Source organism: Lepeophtheirus salmonis, chromosome 9 (genome assembly GCF_016086655.4).
Source record: "Lepeophtheirus salmonis chromosome 9, UVic_Lsal_1.4, whole genome shotgun sequence".
Lineage (NCBI taxonomy): Eukaryota > Metazoa > Arthropoda > Copepoda > Siphonostomatoida > Caligidae > Lepeophtheirus > Lepeophtheirus salmonis.
This window is the reverse complement of record NC_052139.2, coordinates 23,948,550-23,967,395: the sequence shown is the minus strand read 5'-3', so window position 1 is coordinate 23,967,395 and position 18,846 is coordinate 23,948,550. Positions and strand designations below refer to the sequence as shown.

The 18,846-nt window shown below is 28.8% G+C and overlaps 1 protein-coding gene across 2 annotated transcripts in view; it reads right to left on the bottom strand.

Annotated features, from left to right (window-relative positions):
- The window catches only part of LOC121124856 (FMRFamide receptor), a 115,923-nt gene that overhangs the window by 37,333 nt on the left and 59,744 nt on the right, over positions 1–18,846 (bottom strand). For both annotated transcript variants that reach the window (XM_071891142.1, XM_071891143.1), the window contains 2 exons: positions 5,531–5,712; positions 5,075–5,141 (listed from right to left, as the gene is read on the bottom strand). In XM_071891142.1, coding sequence (XP_071747243.1) covers positions 5,075–5,141; positions 5,531–5,712 — 249 coding nt within the window. The remainder of the gene's footprint in view (positions 1–5,074; positions 5,142–5,530; positions 5,713–18,846) is intronic.

Here is an 18,846-nt window from a genome sequence, read left to right as displayed (position 1 = left end):
TTATAGGTCGCCATAGTCGTATACCAGCTACTCGTCTTCACCCGGTACAAAAAGTCTTTCAAGACCTGGTAGTCAATTTTCTCTAAATTGACTAATATTGACACGTATTGTTAAACGCTTATATGATCATATGCTGCTTGTTGAGAATATTAGTGTAGTAGGTTTTAGACTATTGTCAGGCTGTGTTCCAAGCTTTCTATGTACTATTCTAAATAAACTAAAAAACATGGGCCCAAAGAAAGACATTTAAAAAAAGTTGCAAGCGAAAATTTATGCCGTTTAACTCTGAGAATTAGAGTGAATTGAAAATGAGGACTTTATAAATCGATGATTGAATGTACTCAAAAATTTAAAATACTATGAGAAACCACACTCCATGGCAAATTTCAGGATCATTGACAATTATGAAGGTTCTCCAATTTAGGTAAAACTTTATTTGTAAATATTTCTTCCACCATTATCAATCAAGTATGCTGATATATTTGATACCTGGGAAAACTTGACTAGTATTTTAACCCATAACAATCGAATTGTTCAAGCTTCGCACATCATTTTTTTCTGAGATAATAATTATTAATCGTCATCACCAATACCTAATAGTTAGGTAATTGTCAACAAAATAAGTTGGGTGATCGCGTCTTTATGATAAATGGAATGGTGATTAGTCATCCCCCAAATAAATTAATTATTTAAAAAAATATAAAGATTTAAAAAGTTTATATGAAAAGGAGAATCTCTTTAACCCACTCCTTCGAACTCATACTTATATCTACTTATTTTTATACCTATACACACCTCCAGAATTCGATTTTCTTTATCCAAGTTCCTCAAAACAACCCACGTTTTGAGCATATTTATCTGAAACTTTTAGGTAAAAAATGCAAAATTAGTGTGGAAATTTGATGACACCAGTTTCATTTCAATTGGAAAGCCGTTATTGTCCACCTACAGATAAGAGAAATTACGAGAAACCCTTCAAACATGCTCGCGTTGCTTGTGCAGATCGCTATTAACGTAAATTAACTTAGCGGATGAGATAAAAAAGGGCTGAGCCACACTCCAAGATTGAGCCTTTCCTCAAGGTCCTCGACTACTATCACTTGTTACCTAGTCGCTACAATGTGGACATTAAGTTCGATAAGGAATCCATCAACAAAGAGATCCTCAAAAACCCAATACTTAAGACTTTCCAACATGCGAACAAACATCATACTATGTCACAGAGTTCGAGCAATTGTTATGTTGTCACTCCCGGAGCGTATTCCAAGGAATACGCCATGCTTTTTTAAAATAGTTCCCTGGATATTCCAAAGATAGTGCCAACACAGGCGGCATATATAGCTTGCACAACCTGTATATATGCCTCAAGAGTGAAGGAAAATTCTCAAAAAATATAATCTTAAAAGTATATACCTATGACTGTATAATTATAAGGCCATGAAGACAAATGAATGGTCAGTTTTAAAAAACAAACCCTTTAAAATCCCCCGTAAAATATGATTTCTGACTTAAATTAATGGTTTAGCAATTAGATATATATATTTTTATTATATTTTCTTTTGTCATCTCTGTAGATTTCGCCTTTTTTATGTCAAGTTATACCCGCCCCCTAAAAATAAAAGCGTAACCGTAACTTTAATAACTTTCAAGTAAATATAAGTTTTAAGTATCAAAGATACTTTCGTTTGACATACATTTCATAAATATTATATGTTTACTTTCCAAATTTATATAACTTAATTTTCTATTTTCAATTAAGAATATATCTTTGGGCAATTCTTAATTAATAAGGAATGATTATGCTTATTCTAACCATATATTCGTATAACAAGTGAGTGTAAAAGCCAATTTTTGCAAAATATAACAAAACAAAGTGCATTTTTTTTTTTTAAATTAACAATCTAAGCGTTGTTTTTTTCATGTTTTCCAAAATGACCTTCATTATTCTTTCAATCTGGAAAAGAGAACAACCAAATATTAAGTAACTACGAACACTGTGATTATAAAATACTTGTAATAACAGTTAAGTTAAGGGGAATAACAGGCTCTTCCGTCTAAAATGCAACACTTTTTGGAAATAAAAAAAATGTCATATTTCAAAAATATATATAAATACAATCAGCGTTATTTATATTTTCATCAATATAGTCTCCTTTTTCCTTAATGGTCACTTACAGCCAGGTGCAGAACTTTGAACAGCAGTTCTTTACAATGCTTGGCTCTAGGTTGGCTCAAGGACGTTTATTGTATATCGGACTCCTGAAAGCTTCCTTTTGCAGTGCCAAAAAATACTAAAGTCTAGAGAGGAACGGTCGGGGGTGTGGGAGGCCAAGAATCTTGTTTTCAATCTTGTTGAGAAGGATTTTGTGCCGGGTCACACGCTTTACTCGATCTATTTCTTCAAACTCTGACGAGAGGTTCCCTTGTAAGCATTAATTAATTCACCAAGCACTGTATGGTGGGTTCACTGCTCTCAAATTCAGGAGTGAGGTTATATCCAGTCATCTTGTCTCTTCTTCCCTCAATGATGTAATTGTATTTCTATAATATAACTTATACTTAATCAGCGTAGCTCCATCTGACCAAGAAATTCCTTCAAAAATGGTCAATTTTTTTAATGATTGTTTACTTGAAGATCTTCATATTTTCTAAGGTAGCACACAGTCTAAAAAGTTGAGAATTCGTAAAAATCCAAACTATTCGAATGTGGAATAAATGAATTATTGCTGTACAATGATCGTTTGATGCTTTGTTGTGTCTCTATTTTTTTTTTTTGTTGTTGTTTTTTGTGCATCATAATTTATATTGCACAGAATGAAAATGCTATTTACTGACTGATATTATCATTAATATTTTTCAGATAACATCATGATACATGATTCATAATAACATTTTGAAAACATGAAATATATTTATGTATATACATATTTTACTAATATGATGAGCTTAATTGAGGTTAAGGACACTGTCCTCGTTTCTATTCCTTTCTTTTCCGCACTATCTCATATCATGCTTCCTCTATTTCAATTATTGCTATTAGAAAGAAGAAAAAAAAATAAAGTGGGGCATTAGAAATATAGAGCTACATATCACAATAGCTTCAGCTCCAAAAAAGTTGTTTTTTTCTTGTATAAATATAAGTGAACCTCATTTATATATTTAATCATGAAGTTGTCAACTTTTTATAAATAAATTCAGTCAAAATATTTTGTTTTCGTTTAAATTTTTTTTCCAGAATATTATTTGCAATGGGAATTATGATAATACTGACAATGGGAACATATAATCTCGATAATTTATTTAGTATTTTTTTTTTAAAGTCTTAAGGCCTACTTTCGGATGATTCCAAGAAAATGGCTTCAAAAGTTTTTATCAATAAGTAGACAGATCTAGACTCCATCTTTGAAAAGGTTAATTAAAAAAAATTAATAATTTCATTTAAGAATATTTGAGCAATTCTATAATATAATTGGTATATTCCTATTAACTTACAAAGTGCCTAAGTCTAAACTGACAGATCAATGAAACTAATGGAAAAAATATCATCAAATCAGGAAACAAGGCTTTAGGTCACACTCCTACTACTAATTCAAGGCTTATTCGAGTCTCTAGAAAGACTGTTTACATTGTGAAAAATATGTCAAAATGTGATTGGAACTTTAAGAAGAAGGAAGGCTTTGATGAGAAAGCTATTATGATTTTTAAAATCCTCAACAAATACGCTGAAAGGAAGCCAACCAAGTCCATGAGTTGGAGTCTCTCACTCTGCAATGAATGAAACAGTCGCAAAATTTGGTAGTAAGTCATTCGTAATGTTAATGATCCATTTCTTTCCTAACAGCTTGAAACATCCTTATCTCCAACAATGTTAATGACCTTGAATCTGCACAAGCTAAAGAAGTGATCATCGTTTCAGTTGAAAAAAAAAATGATGTTTACCAGTTTATTATCACCACCACAAATCAGTCATGGTTTTGGCCATAAAATGAGATTGCAACACCTTAAAGTCCTTCCAGACAAAATACCTCAATGGTTTGCAAAAAGTTTGCCTGAAGGTAATTTAGTCTTTCAGTAGGATGGAGCTCCTGCACACATGGTAAAGATTACCCAATCGTTCTTGGTAAAAAAAAAATATGTATGGAGAAAACAAAATGGCCACCATACAGACCAGATGCGAGCCTCTTGACTATTTATTCTGGTCTCATGTTAAGAGGAAGGTATTTAAGAAGTGACATTGGGGTGTTGTGACTATGAAGGCAGCTGTAAATAAGGCCTAGATTAGAATGAATCTGGTCTACATAGAGCAAATGTGCATCACTGTCAGAAATAGAGCTTTTGCCATAGTCACTTCTGATGTTAGCAGAACTGAATAAAAATATACCATACATATATACGATGAGATCAGTATTATATGATTTTTTTATGACCGATTTGGACTTATATTTTGTCCAAAATGCGATGTTACACCATATATGGAAGTTTAGTCCTATTTTTTAAAATCTCTAAATGGACTATATTGTTCTTCATCCGGATTTATGTATAATAAACATATGATATATATGCAATATATTTAACTTCATATAACGTTATTGTTGACCGATGCTCACAATTTCGAAACCCAACATGACATTATCAACATTTCATCTATAGAATACGTCTAAATCAAATATATACTTTTAGGACCAAACCTTGGAGATTTTTATTTTGAGGCTGATCTGGAAGGAATTTCTTTACAGGGCCACATTAGTTCAATCCCATGAAAATCATAATGGCTTCTGACCGAAACTTAATAAAAATCATATATGAAGAAATGACATAACTGATCGATGATAAATTTTATATATATATATATATAGTATTAGGAAAATAAGTGTATTGAGGACATTTGATCTCATACTGCTTTAGTTTCAGTTCTATAAAAAAGGAGGTGGTCCAATATTTTTGAACACAACATCTGTATCATTATTATTTTAATAAAAATGAATTTAAACATTTGAGATAAATGTCTGTTCAATGTAAAATGTATAACTTCAAATTTTGTGAGAGATTGGTAATCATTTTATGCATATGTTACCTGTTCTTCAAACTCCTTATCGTGGTGTTGTCGTCTTGTACTTCTATAAGTTCTTCTTAAGACCATGCTGAAACATAAAATGGATCAAATAAGTTTAAAAAGCCTTCGTTTTATCTAGGTTGAGGTTACAATTAGGTATAATAATAACGCACAAAAAGCATATTTTTTTAATGAAGATGGTCTTGTCTTCATAGCAAGCATATATTTAAAATATGTATCTATACAATTTATTGATTGATCAAATTAGGGAAAATGGAATTGATAAAAATAGGGACTACAAATATCAAAAAATACTCACACACAAAAATTAATGAATTTGCTAGCATTATGAATCAAATTTGGATGGATATTACATATAGCTCTAAAATATACGGCATCCAAAAATAAGTCAAGAATTTATAACAGGGATAATTCAGGGAAATGCTTTACAATACAATCTTCTATTGACTTACTTACCTTTGGGTCATTAGCTGAGTGTCTCTACCATGACGTGACGGGTTTTTACTGCATGTGAGTAGACGCCACGTAGCTGAGCGAAAGTTTTTTCGTAGAAGACAATAGAGGAAAAAGTTGGCTGCAGAGTTGATGCCAACAAGGAGATGACTCGTGTCAATAATGATTTCAATATCTACTTTTAGCTGTAAGAGAGGGGGAGAAAAAGAGAAATGAAGAACACGTATACGAATCTATTTTATCAAGTTTTGCAGATTTTGCAATCTGTGCCTACTTTAAATGCAAATATAGTATGAAGTAGCTATAAGATTAGTCTAATAAATTATTTGAGGAATTTTATTTCATTTTGTAATGTCATGAACCTTGAAAATATCAAATATAGATTAAGAAAATTCATATGGTACGTGCGTGATTCAAAGGAAAACCAACTTTATTGTAATATCCTACTCGAACATCATTTTCCTTTCCTCCTTTATATAAATGCATCTCTCACTACAACAAACATGGATGCTCCATGCTGTATTATAACGATACCAATCGTTTTGTTAGTATCATACTTCGCTATAACAAAAAAACTCAATGTATTTTTTGTCAGTTGTCAATTCCCTAATTTCACTTGATAACTCATGGGTATTTCATAAATCATATTATTTTTAATACATCAACAAAGAAATAAGCTATACCTAGAGTTGAATAGTTTGTAATGAAAAAAAATGGTGGGAGAATTTTTTGGGAGCCATATTGCACACACTTGAATTAAGAACCTTGTAATATCAACTGCCTGTTATATGATTTAGGGCGTAGAAAATGAATTACTGCTATAAAAAGTTGAAGTATCTACATTTCAAATAGCACGAGTAAAGGACACATATTGTAATTATATTTCATTTGATCTATATTCAATTTAATTATAGGGTAGAAACAGTCTTCAAGAGGTTCATATTAACACCACGACGACCGAATAAATAATGAGTATAAAAGAAGAACGAGCACATGAATACTATTTTTTTGTTGATCCCTCGGATGTAAATATATATATATGCTGTATAATTTGCAATTTAGTACATGTTGTAACTTGTATAAGCAATAATTGAATATTAATGGGATGATCGAACAAAAATATGTATTTTATGGCACACTATAAAGTTTAAATGCCCGCAATTGAATTACTCATTAATACATAATGACTATATAATCTTAATGGAACGAAATGAAAGTAAAGATTAGTGGTAGGTACTGAAATAATAGATTTTAAGTCGAAGAAAATGAAACTTGTAGTATTTTCTTATACAAACTGTAACATGTAATCAAAAAATATATATAATTTGGTCATTTTATTATTTTTATGAAGAAATTTTGAATATCCTATCGAAATACAATCTGAAGCAATTTTATAATAAAGTATAAAATAAAATAATATATAGCATTTAAATATTATAAAAAAGGTATAAATGTATGTATTTCACTCTATAAAATTGTTAATACATAGTATGAGAATGATATATGGGAGTACCTAAAAAAATCAGTATGATTTGATAATATTGACTTATTTAGAATGATTAAAAACCGATTTTGGGAATTAAATATGTTTCTTTTTAGTAGAAAGGTTGCGTTATACAATAAAAGTAATTTCCTACGTTATTATATTTTTTTTATTTTATCAAGGATTATATTTTTTTGGATAAAGGATGCGAAATTAGAGGGATTACGTCAATTTAGGTTATTCCTGTACTACGATAACAGTGGTATTCCTAACTAAACTAGAAGCTATAATATTAAATTGTATTCACAACAATTTTTAACAAAAAAGAAAACCAGATTTATTACATTAGGCAAGAAAGTTTAGCCAATTTTTTGAAAATATTTTATGTATATGTTTTTTATTTTTTCGAGGCAGAAATTTTATAAGGCTAAGTGGTAAGATTTGTGAAGTTGGGGTATATCATCAATTATATTGCAACGTAGTTTATATGTAATTATCAAATAATATTGCTGTTGATCAAGCCCATTAAAAGTCAAATACTTTTTCAGTATTAATGAATCAATTGGCATGGATTAAGTGAACAATTAATTGTATATCAAAAATATAATTTTAAATTGTAATTTTTCCACTATTCAAACCCTCAAAAGATGGGTTTTTTTTTTAAAACTTTTTTTTCTTTATTTCATTAAATTTAATAGTAACAGAGTTTAGTAATACTAAACTCTTATACTTCACATATAACAATAAATGAAGACCGTAATTTTTTGTTAATTGATCTCTTTGCAAACTTTTTTAAAGAAGATTATAAGGTTTAGAGAATAAGAAATACTCAAGTTGAACTGCTGTTAACTAATCTTTCAAATTATTATCTGAAATCCTTTCTTATATTCTCTATTCTTTTTTCTTTCCTAAACCTTATAATCTTCTATTAAAAAAAGTGTGTAATAAACAAACCAACATGCAGCAGTTATAATCTGTCCATCTGTTTTAAGAAAAATGTCATTTTAAGTACGCCATGGGCTTGGCTTCGATTCTCGAACACGCCCACCCAAACACAAACACACATTTGCATTAAATATATGGAATATCATCATAAGAATATATTTTTATTTGATGGGATATGATTTATTTCCAAGTATGTTTTATTGGTGATATTTTCTTATCCTAAAATTGAATCAAATATTATCAAAAGTATAAAAATATTTTAAAAAGTCAAGTACAAATAGCATTTTAAGCCTTTTTAGCTTAGATAAAAATAATATTTTTTGGGCAAAACTGACGATTTTTATGCACATTGTACCGTCCCATGAATGATGCTATTGGTAAAAAATTGTACTTTATATATTTTTTAGTACGCAGTTTATCTGTCAAATTATTGTGAACTCATTCACAAAACCTCCATCCAGAAAATATTAGTATAAGGTGCGATTTTTTTTTGTAATTACAGACTGAACCCTTTTTTTAAATTTTTATAAAGCTGTTATTATTTTTCTTACAGTTTAAGGAGAGGAAATGTAAGCATAAAGCTTATATACTTATGAATGACAGGGAGTAGCGCTGATGATTTATTCGGAAGTTATATAGTTAAGTTCTTATTGAACTTATAGGAGAAATTAATCCAATATCGATCCTCTATTGAACGAAGAGATTATAATTGTTACGTTTCCCTACAAAAGTACCACCCTTAAAAATGACGCGAGTCAAAAATTGTACATGTATCTATAAAAATAGTTAAACTTATTAGAATTCAGGATATTTTTTCTGCATTGATATGCCTGCTGGCTTATTCCCCATAGTATCATCAGTTTAAGCTATTCACTATGAATATCATAAACTAAATACTTCATACATAATATTTCCTTTTTTTCCATTTAACAATGTATAAAATGGGTGGTGCTACATAATAACATCAATAATAAAATGTTTTATGAATTCTTCATAGTAATCTGTGTATCGAGTGCTTAATTTTATATTGATAGAGATTGTGTTTTTGTATGATGATGGTTGAGTTTGATTGAAATCATGAATCATAATTAAATGTAGATAAAGTTATTATATCTTTTTTACAACGAATTTATATTCTGTATAATGTTTTTCGGGGGAAATGACTTGCAGGTGCACTATAATACTTTATTTTTTTGTAAGAATCATAGAATACAAAAAACAAATCATTTATTGTACAACTCACTTTTGTTCGTCTAAACAATCTTTATTGTATACTATGAAAAAACTTTTGTTATCCATTTCCGTTATAAAACACATGGTCAAATGAGAAAAGATCATATTTATTAAAGATGACAGTACATTTGAGTATAAAAATATATACACATATAGTCAAACGTTATATCAAAAGGATTTCTACATCTTTGATATATCCTTTCAATATTGTGTTTAAAACACTTTCCATTATCTCTTACTTAATATACATACTTTATCGAAAACTAGATTAAGGGCTTCGATAAAAAAATATCCTGCTGGTATTTGGAAGAAAAAAGTGCGACACTTGCCATAGGTTGCTAAATTTTGGGGGTTTTGTTTTTAATAAAGTCGACTAACCCATTTTGTTCCTAGACAAGGAAATATGTATTATGTAATTGGACTTTAAAAAGATTAATAGTTCAAATGGAAGTGAAGTGCAATGATCAGAAATTCTTATCAATATAAGAATATTCTCGAAGATTTATTTCTTAGTTGATAGTATTATGACTGTAAAAGAGTAATTGTGTTTTTCATATAAATGGATTTTCATTTTTGGTGTAAACAAACATAGAAAAAAGAAGTATATAGACAAGTTATTTTTAATGGTATTTTGAGGCAGACATTTTTCTTAATATACAGGGTGCTCCAGATAATTTGGTAAAATCTTTGAAGGCTTATTAAGAACGAACTCGATGCGGTAGAAAAATATATTTATTATTATTTTAAATGACATTCAAGCTTTTATACTAAGGTCCACCTCTCTTTATAACTTTGGCGACTCGGTGCTGGAAGCTTTAGAAGGACCCGGGCAACCTTTTGTGGATCCATCCTTGCTACTGTACTGGTTTTGAACCATTGCTTTACATTCACTTGGTGGTCGGGTGGCACAAGGACAGAAAAGTACAATAAGTCTTGGTGACAAACTCTTCACTTTTGGCATCCAGATTTTTTGCCTGCAAAAAGCCCAAAGCTAAACCTGTGCAATTTCTAACTCTGGGGAAGGATCGAACATGAGTCCTCAGCCAAGTATTATTCGTCTGTGGAGCCTGTGAAAATGTACTTTACACCTACTATGGCACAGCAAGATCTGCACAACGTCGCCCGGGCCTGACAAAGCTTTCGGCTTCATCTGGCGGAGTTTATAAAGAAACCAGGATCTCATTATGAATAATTGATTGTCATTTAATGTAGGTTATAAATAAATGTCATTCCTTGCCATCTAGTTCGTTCACTTAGAAAAATTCAGCTGCTATAAAAAGAGATTAGGTTAGGAATGTCCTTCATTCCAGATTATTTATCTTAGCGGGGTATATGAATGCCCACTAATTCACCCTTTATTCCATCAAAACTCCACAATATCTCAACTTCTAAACATTAAGAGGAACTCAAATTTCTAATAAAATTTAAATGACTCCATAACATCATTTTCCTTGAATATAAACTTTGCTTGAGCGTGGAAATTTCAGACTTCAAGCTTTTTTCAGTCATAATCATCGTTTAAAATCCTATTGTGTTTTATCATAATACTATGATCATAACTTGAGGGGGTACCAACGTAAAGATGACTCACTCGAGTTGTAAAATTTAGCTCGCAGTCCATTACTAGAAAATTCTAAATATTTTGCAACTGTTGAAGATTTAAATAAGATATTGAAAAAAACACTTATCAAAATTATGTAAATTAGTAAAGGGTCTCATTAAAAGTATTTTCAAAAATGCATAAAAATAAAAATGTCATTTGCAATTACGTAAGTACTTTCAACGAAAATATTGCAAACTAGTTAAAAATATTTTCCCGATAGAAAGTTTTTCAAAATATGTAACCAAAAATATTTTTTTTACTTTTAAATTTTAGAATATCCAAAACTAAATAGTTTTTTCATATTTCATAAATAATAACTTGTTTTTAATCATTTATATTGAAATAACTATAATAATAAGATATAAAGTTACTTTTGTGAAAGTTTTCTGAACACTTTATTTTACTCTTCAATGTTGTTTAATTTCACATTATTTAATTTTTAATACAATGTCTATAAAAAAGGGAAAAAAGGGTAGTGTGTGTATAAATAAGGATTTAGACGGAGAAAAAGTTAGTCAAAAACATTAATTTTTTAGTCACGTTCAAAATGTTTTTTTCTCTTTATTTATTGAGAAAATATAGCAATTATACTTTTCTATTTTGCTTAAATGTGAGCACCTTTAGAAAAAGCTAAGCTTATATCCAAGCAAAATAAATACTTGCAAAAGTTATATTATACACTCAACAATTAATAAACAAGCTTCTTATGCCTTTGAATCTATAACTTTTGGACATAACTTAACAGTTTGGTCCTGAAACAATAAATCTGATTATCTGCAGTTCTTTATGTATCCTGATCAAGACTTGTTTAGGATTTTTTTTGTATATTTAGCTATTTTTAATTGAGGTTTAGTTAATTCAATTCACTGTTTAGTTATTACAAAGTCGTTATTTTGTTTTTCCTTTTGACTCGAAAGAGTCTTCTTTTTTTCAATGTAAGGAAATTTAATATTGTAAAAATTATATCATATAATACACGCAACTTCATTCAAATGAAAAGTACAAATTTAATTTCTAGAATTGACATGAAATAATTAATATTTTATAAAAAAAATTCATTTAAAATAAAAATTGAATGTTTTTATATGATAATAATAACAAATTATAAGTTGTTGAAAGTTAAAGCTCTTGTTGTAAAGATGATTTGAAATAAGGCTTTATTTTTACTCGATATTGTATACTAATATTAGTATTTTTAGCAACTTCAATAAATATCTACGAGTATAAAATGGATTGACTATTGAAAAAAATTATTCAATTAAATTTGTAAAATATTTACATTTAACAACTTGAGTAATATTCTTTCAATGTTTTACTAAAAGACTTAATGAACAATTTTATGTAATCTGAATGATTAAAGTTACCTTTGATTAAGCAGTGAAAAGGGATCATCTTTTTAAACGACGAAAAAAATATAACCTTAAAATGTAACTCATTAAATTACAAAATAAACTACGAAACAATGAGAATAATTACATCATTTACATTTTGTATCATTTATTTAACTATTTTTTCATCTATGCATTCGTAAATATCAAGTAAAATGTTATTTATACTTGTACAAATAAGAAATATCAGGACAAAATTAAGTTCTTACATATAAATAATATTAACAACATGAGTTTGAGATTCCAACAAGATATTAAATAAGTATAAATGAATCGTTCACTACTTTATACGAATTGAGGGAATCAAATTACCCCTCAGTTCTCACATTAAAAAGAATAAAAATCAAAGAAAGGAATTGTAAGCAATGCAATTAATTAAATTCTAATATATATATAAAGCAAGGTACAAAATTTAGCTTATTTTAAACAACTTCAAAGAGGGTAAGAAAAACTTTGATTCTTGTAACAATTACATAGGTGTCATAAATATAGACTGGATAAAAAAATTTATTTTGTTTGCAATGAATTAATACAAGTTAATATCTTTTAATATTATTATATTATCAATAATCTAAACATAGTCTGACTTTCATTAGTATTGCTTCGAAGTAAAAGTTTAAAATGATCCAATGAGAAATTTTATATTTTCTTTCCGTCCGAAAAATGTATCTATTTTTTTTTTTCAACTAAAAAAAACAAAAAACTTCAGGAACACTTTGTATATGGTTTAGTTAATTTCCTAAATTTAATATTAATAGATAATAGATTAATATCAAAATAGCCGCAAGATGCTCAACCTTTGGGGAAATGTCAAAAAATTAAGCCTTACTTCAAATATTAAATAAATAAATTTTTTTAATCATAATGACATAAGTTATAGTCCTTTGTAAAATAAAGCGATGCAAATTCATAATAAAAAAATAGTAACTATTAAAAAAGTTATGTCAAATTTGTTGCTTGAAAAATTATTTTTGTTGTTCATTAAGCAATAAAGACTAATTTATGGTAAAAGTATTGTAGTACACGTTGTAGGCCACAAAAATACTAATTTAAGGTTTTTGAAGATTGCTTTTAATTTTTTTGAGGTCAAAGCAATCAGAAACACGCCATCTTAATCAGAGGGCAAAAATATTTTGTCATGTGTTATTTATCCATACTTTAAACATTCCAGCGTATTTGAAAGTAAGAAACCCTATAGTTTATTGTGATCATCATTTGGGACGGGAGTATTTTGTATATTAGGGCAAACGTATATATAAAAAAACAGTTACGCTAATAGGAACTAGATATGTATGTTTTTATTTTTTAAGTTTGCTGTCTTATTTTTAAAATTATAATATATTAGACAGGCAAGGATCACTAAAGGCACTAATTATCTCTGATTTTTATGCTATCATCAGTAATTTTATATGATTGCGGTGATTTTGTCAAATTTTACATCTCAAACAAGATAAGTGTATTTATATGGTTCTAGGACCATTGCCAAAATATTTTTGCCAAATAAAAATTTACCATATGATATTTTCCCATACGGACAATTGGGCCAAAAAAAAGAAGACTTAATATATTAATTGCCTTATATTATGCTTCTTTGTCAATCCTTGAGCAATTTCCAATTTGAATAATCCATCATGTCGAATGATAATTAATTTGTTAAGGATAATTCGAATTACTGTTGTGATTGTTTAATATTTAATTTATTTAAAGTGATGCAACAGTAAAGGTTCATACTAAATTAGAATAACATACTATTTTGTTGTGCTTACATAATGATCTTTAATTAATATAATTAATGGAAAATACATTTTTCTTCAAAAGAACACTCATTAATTTACTTTATGTGACATACTAGTAAAGGGTTACCCACCTTTGCTCGGACCAAGGATGCAGAAAAAATCACATTGGCCAAACTAATCGAAAAATTATTGAGACAATACTTCTATATACTAATAGTTGTAATATGATTGTTACGTAATTGTCGAGAAAGATCCTGATAATCGTAATTCACTTACTATGATACTAAAAATCAAGGAGGAAATTGAATTAAGTTTAAACAACATATTCTAATCACGTTATATTAATACGCATAAGTAAGGTAATCCACAAAATCTCATCACACCACTGGTATCTGACATTTAATTCTCAAGATTTAAAATCTCCTGTTGCATGTCTTATCACTAAAGAATACATAAGAAGCTTTGATAACTATAATATTAAATGATTAAGTGCAAATTTCCAATTATATGTTTATTTTTATTTTTGTACATCTAAAGATCTTGCGGTTGAAAAAAAAAAATCACAGCTTTTTACATTTTTTTTAAACAAAAACCTATAAGTCTGAATTAAGAACCATTGTCAGAAAAAAAAAAAGCTAAAATATCGAGTTCTTTTTCGATTCCACTTTCCAAAATTGGAAACTGATTCTGTTGCAGAAAGTTTTTGCTTGGATTAAGTAAATGGGGTTTGAAATAGTTTTTTGTATTGAAGTCAACCATAGGAGACTTAGTCTGTCCAACGGTGGGGTTACCTGCTTTTCTTTGGAAATTGTTGCAAATTTTGAAATGTAATTTGGAGGTAAACCAGCCTTATATAATTGGTTTACAATAAACTCATAGTATATAAAGTCAAAATCCTTTTTGAAGTCAACAAGTATTGTTGCAAATTCTTATTAGTTTTTCTAATCACTTCTATTGCATCTTGAATTGATATGTCCTCTGCAATTCTTTTTTCCATGAAACTCTTTGTAGAGGTAGCCACTATATATGGTAAAACTTTTTTTAGACGACTGTTGAAAATACACGTTAGAATTTCGTAAGTTGCATCAAGTAGTGTCATGGGCTTATAGTTATCAATATTCAAGAGGTCTTTACCTTTTTTTTTGTTAAATAAAAGTTATAATCCTATTTTTCATTAATGTGGGGATAACTCCCGCTTCAAATAATTCAACGAAAACTTTCTTCAGAATGGGAAAGAAAAGTTTTATTCTCCATTTGTAGAACTCAAATGGGAGTCGAGAGGGGCCTGGAGACTTAATTTTTTTATAATTAATATATTAAAATTTGTATAGTATTCAATTTCTTCTTTCGTTATTGTTTTGTCCAAATCATGTAGTATTTTTTTTCTTCTTGTTCTTCTCCCTCTCACCGAGAAGAGGGATAAAGTTGTTTGTTCCCCCTCCACCTTAAACAAAATAAACAAATCTTCTCCACAGATCATTCCCGGTATTTATATAAAACAGTATAAAATCTATGAACTTCTTTTTCTATTTCAGTAAGATCTTCTTTTACTACACCAGACACCAATCATAGCGAGGATGATTTCTTTGCTTCTTGGAAAGACTTTTTGAGATATTTAAAGTTTGATTTTCCCTTTATATTTGCGTCGAAAAAATTGTTTTTTTATCCTTATTAAAGCTCCACTGGATTTGTACTCGATGAGGAAATTAATCTTGTCATGGACAGTGACATTGCTATCATTAATATTATTCAAGACCTCTAATCTAACGGGAGATTTTCTTCTCTCAACTGCTGCGTCAAACACTTTTTAATTGTAATTGGATCAGGTCTTTGACTGCTGAAAAACCTGTATTCTTCTTATGGCTAACACCTTCTATAATAATTCTCTCTATGTCTATGTGTGTGTTTTTAGTCTCTAGAAGGGATACATTTAACTTCCGAAATGGCTTTTTGACTCTCTTAGGGGTACAGAGGGTTACCATTAAGGGTGAGTGATCTGAAAGGTATGGGTGAAACACTGTTAGTTTTTAAGGAGCTAACCATGGTGAGGCGAGTGGGAAATCCAGTCTATTTGCAATTTGTACTGAGTTCTTTGTTATTGCAGAGAAAGTCAATTTTGGATAGTTTGGATTTCCTACCAGGCCCAACCCTATCAAGTTGAATTTCCGAATAAACCTTTCAATGTCAGAAGCATTTTTATTATTTCTTGAACCCTCTTAGCCCTTAGCATCTTTCTTTAAAGATCCGGTAAGTTTCAGGTCTCCAAGAAGAATTATATTTATTTTCTGTTTGTGTTTTCTTAAGATATTTGAGAAAAACTTTGCCTTATGTAAGTTTGGTCCAAATATAGTGAATAATAAAAATCTTATATCGAATATATCCAAATCAACTACCAAATAGTTTCAAAGAGATATGTGGCTCTCAGAGTTGGATTCAAGGATTAGTCAATGGACAAATTTACACCCCTGGAAGGGTTTGAGGCCCTTCGTTGTGCTTTTGTAAAAAAACTTCGTGACAGGGAGAGAAAAGACTACTATTGTTATCCATATCTTTAACTCTAGTGTCTTGTAATGCAATAATATTAAACTTTCCTAGGACACCGATATAGTTGACGATTCTCTTATTTCTCCCTATAACCATAATACCATATATCATGAATAAAAAATAGTTCTAAACTTCAAATTACATACTAACATATACGTTGCAAAAATTGCCTTGATTAGAAGTCCATCTTTTATTATTGTCAAGAAATTAACAAATTGAAAATTACCTTTTTGCACTAATTTTGCAAAAAAAAAGAAAGGAAGTACTATTATTGGCATATAAAGTGAAGTACACATCTACCAATATTTCTTTTGTACATGCAAAACAAAAAAGTTAATGAAAGTATGTTCTCAAAAAAAAATACCCCGCAATTACTAGTTAATTTTTGCAAATATAGCATAAATTATTTTATAAAATGTTCTGAGAATTGAAAATACTCCGTTTTAATGTTCGAGTTAAAAAATTTATTTATGAAAGTCATTTTTTTGTAGCTGAAAATAACGAAACTGCAATTTTCACAGATTTTTTTTTTTGGACATAATTTTTTTGATTTTGAAAAAATCTAGAAAACATTTTGATTTTTTTGTTTTTACTCAATTGTATTCTATTTTTGTATACATATACGTCAAGATATTAATAACTTTTTTTTTCTATAATAATTTGACAAAATCAAATTTGATATGTTCACAAAATTTCGTCAAATAAAACTTAACCGTTGTAGTTCGTATAGTACTTTTTTGAGAAGCCAATCCCTTTTTTATTTATAACACAAACCCCTATGAAATATCTCCTTGAGCAAAAAAAAAACAGTTTTTTATATTTTGGGTGTAGCATAAGACACCATTAGATGATCCCTCCCACCCAAAAAAAAAAAAAAAAAAATTGGCAACCCCGTCTTATCCTAACGAATGAATGAGGCACCTTTGAAACATTTTAGCTTCCTAGGTTCAACGGTCTGGGCAAACATAAATGCCACAAACAAACTCTATTATATACAGATATAGCATATGCAGAATACCTATTTATTATACAATCATTTTTAATTGAATAGAAATATATAATCGTATACATCAATATATTAAATATATATATTTTAAGTCCGGATGGTCCTTCGGCAAAATGTTTTCGGCTAATAGCTTACTCATAATTTTAATGATATGAACATAAATAGTTAGGTAATTCATTATTTATTCACAATACTCCTATTTAACAAACTATTTTGGCGCAACTAATACAATCTATTTATTTGGCATCAATAAGGAAAAATGAATTAATTATGATAATAAATTGTTCATGATTGATAAAGTAATAAGAATCGACAAGTAAAATGCATTAAATTACAACCATATTTTATATTTGCACTTGCATACATTTACAATTTCCTTTGAAACCTTTTGCAAGAAATGATTAATTATTATTAATAAAATCATCTAAAATTGGAAAACTATGCATATAAATAGATACATCAAAATAATTTCCAAATGAATTGTCAACAAACAAATGTAGACATGACATAACCCTGCATCAAATATGGGCCTTCAGCACATAAGTAGGCATGAAAGATATTTCTTAAAATTGAGAGTGGAATACATTTGTTTTCTTCGGCGACTGATTCCAGGTTTCTATGAACAAATTATTAATATTAATCCTTTAAAAGCACCTCAAATTCCAAGTTACATTTACCTCCCTATCATCTTTCATCATGATTAATTAAATGAAAGTTTAATCTTCTATCAGTGAGCATCTTTTTTTAATACGATTTATTAACTAGGTAAAAAAAATAAAGCAGGAAGTTGGATCTATTCATTTTTTGGAAATATCAAAAGTAGCGTCCCACTCAGCACAATAACTCATAAAACTAAAAACATATTTTATGAAATTTTGTCTGCCGTCTTTTAATGGTTGGCACTAATTTAAAATGACGTGAATTTAAAAAAAAGAAAAGAAAAAAAAGTCCCATCGAAAAGCGGGGCTTTTAATTCCATATGTTAATTTTATTCATTGTTTCCTACTGAAAGTATTGGTGTAAAAATATAGATTCAAAGGAATAAGAACATTTTTACAAATATCGGGGGTTATAATATCCCAGTTCATCAACGAAGGGTAAAGAACGATTGATTTATGGAATAAAGGGAAAAAATATAATTTGTATGTAATTTTATCATCTACATTCTTTCAGGAGTAAATCCATACAAATTGCTATGAAAGAACTAACTATTAATAGAACCCTTTCACTCCCAATGAAAAAAATCTTTTTAAAGTGTTATATACATATATACAATAGTTCAAATAGTATTTTTTACTCTCCTTCAATATACCTAAAGTATCTGTTTTAACCAAGACAATGAACCTCTTCAGTGAACTCGCCGACGTTTTCTATAAGAAGG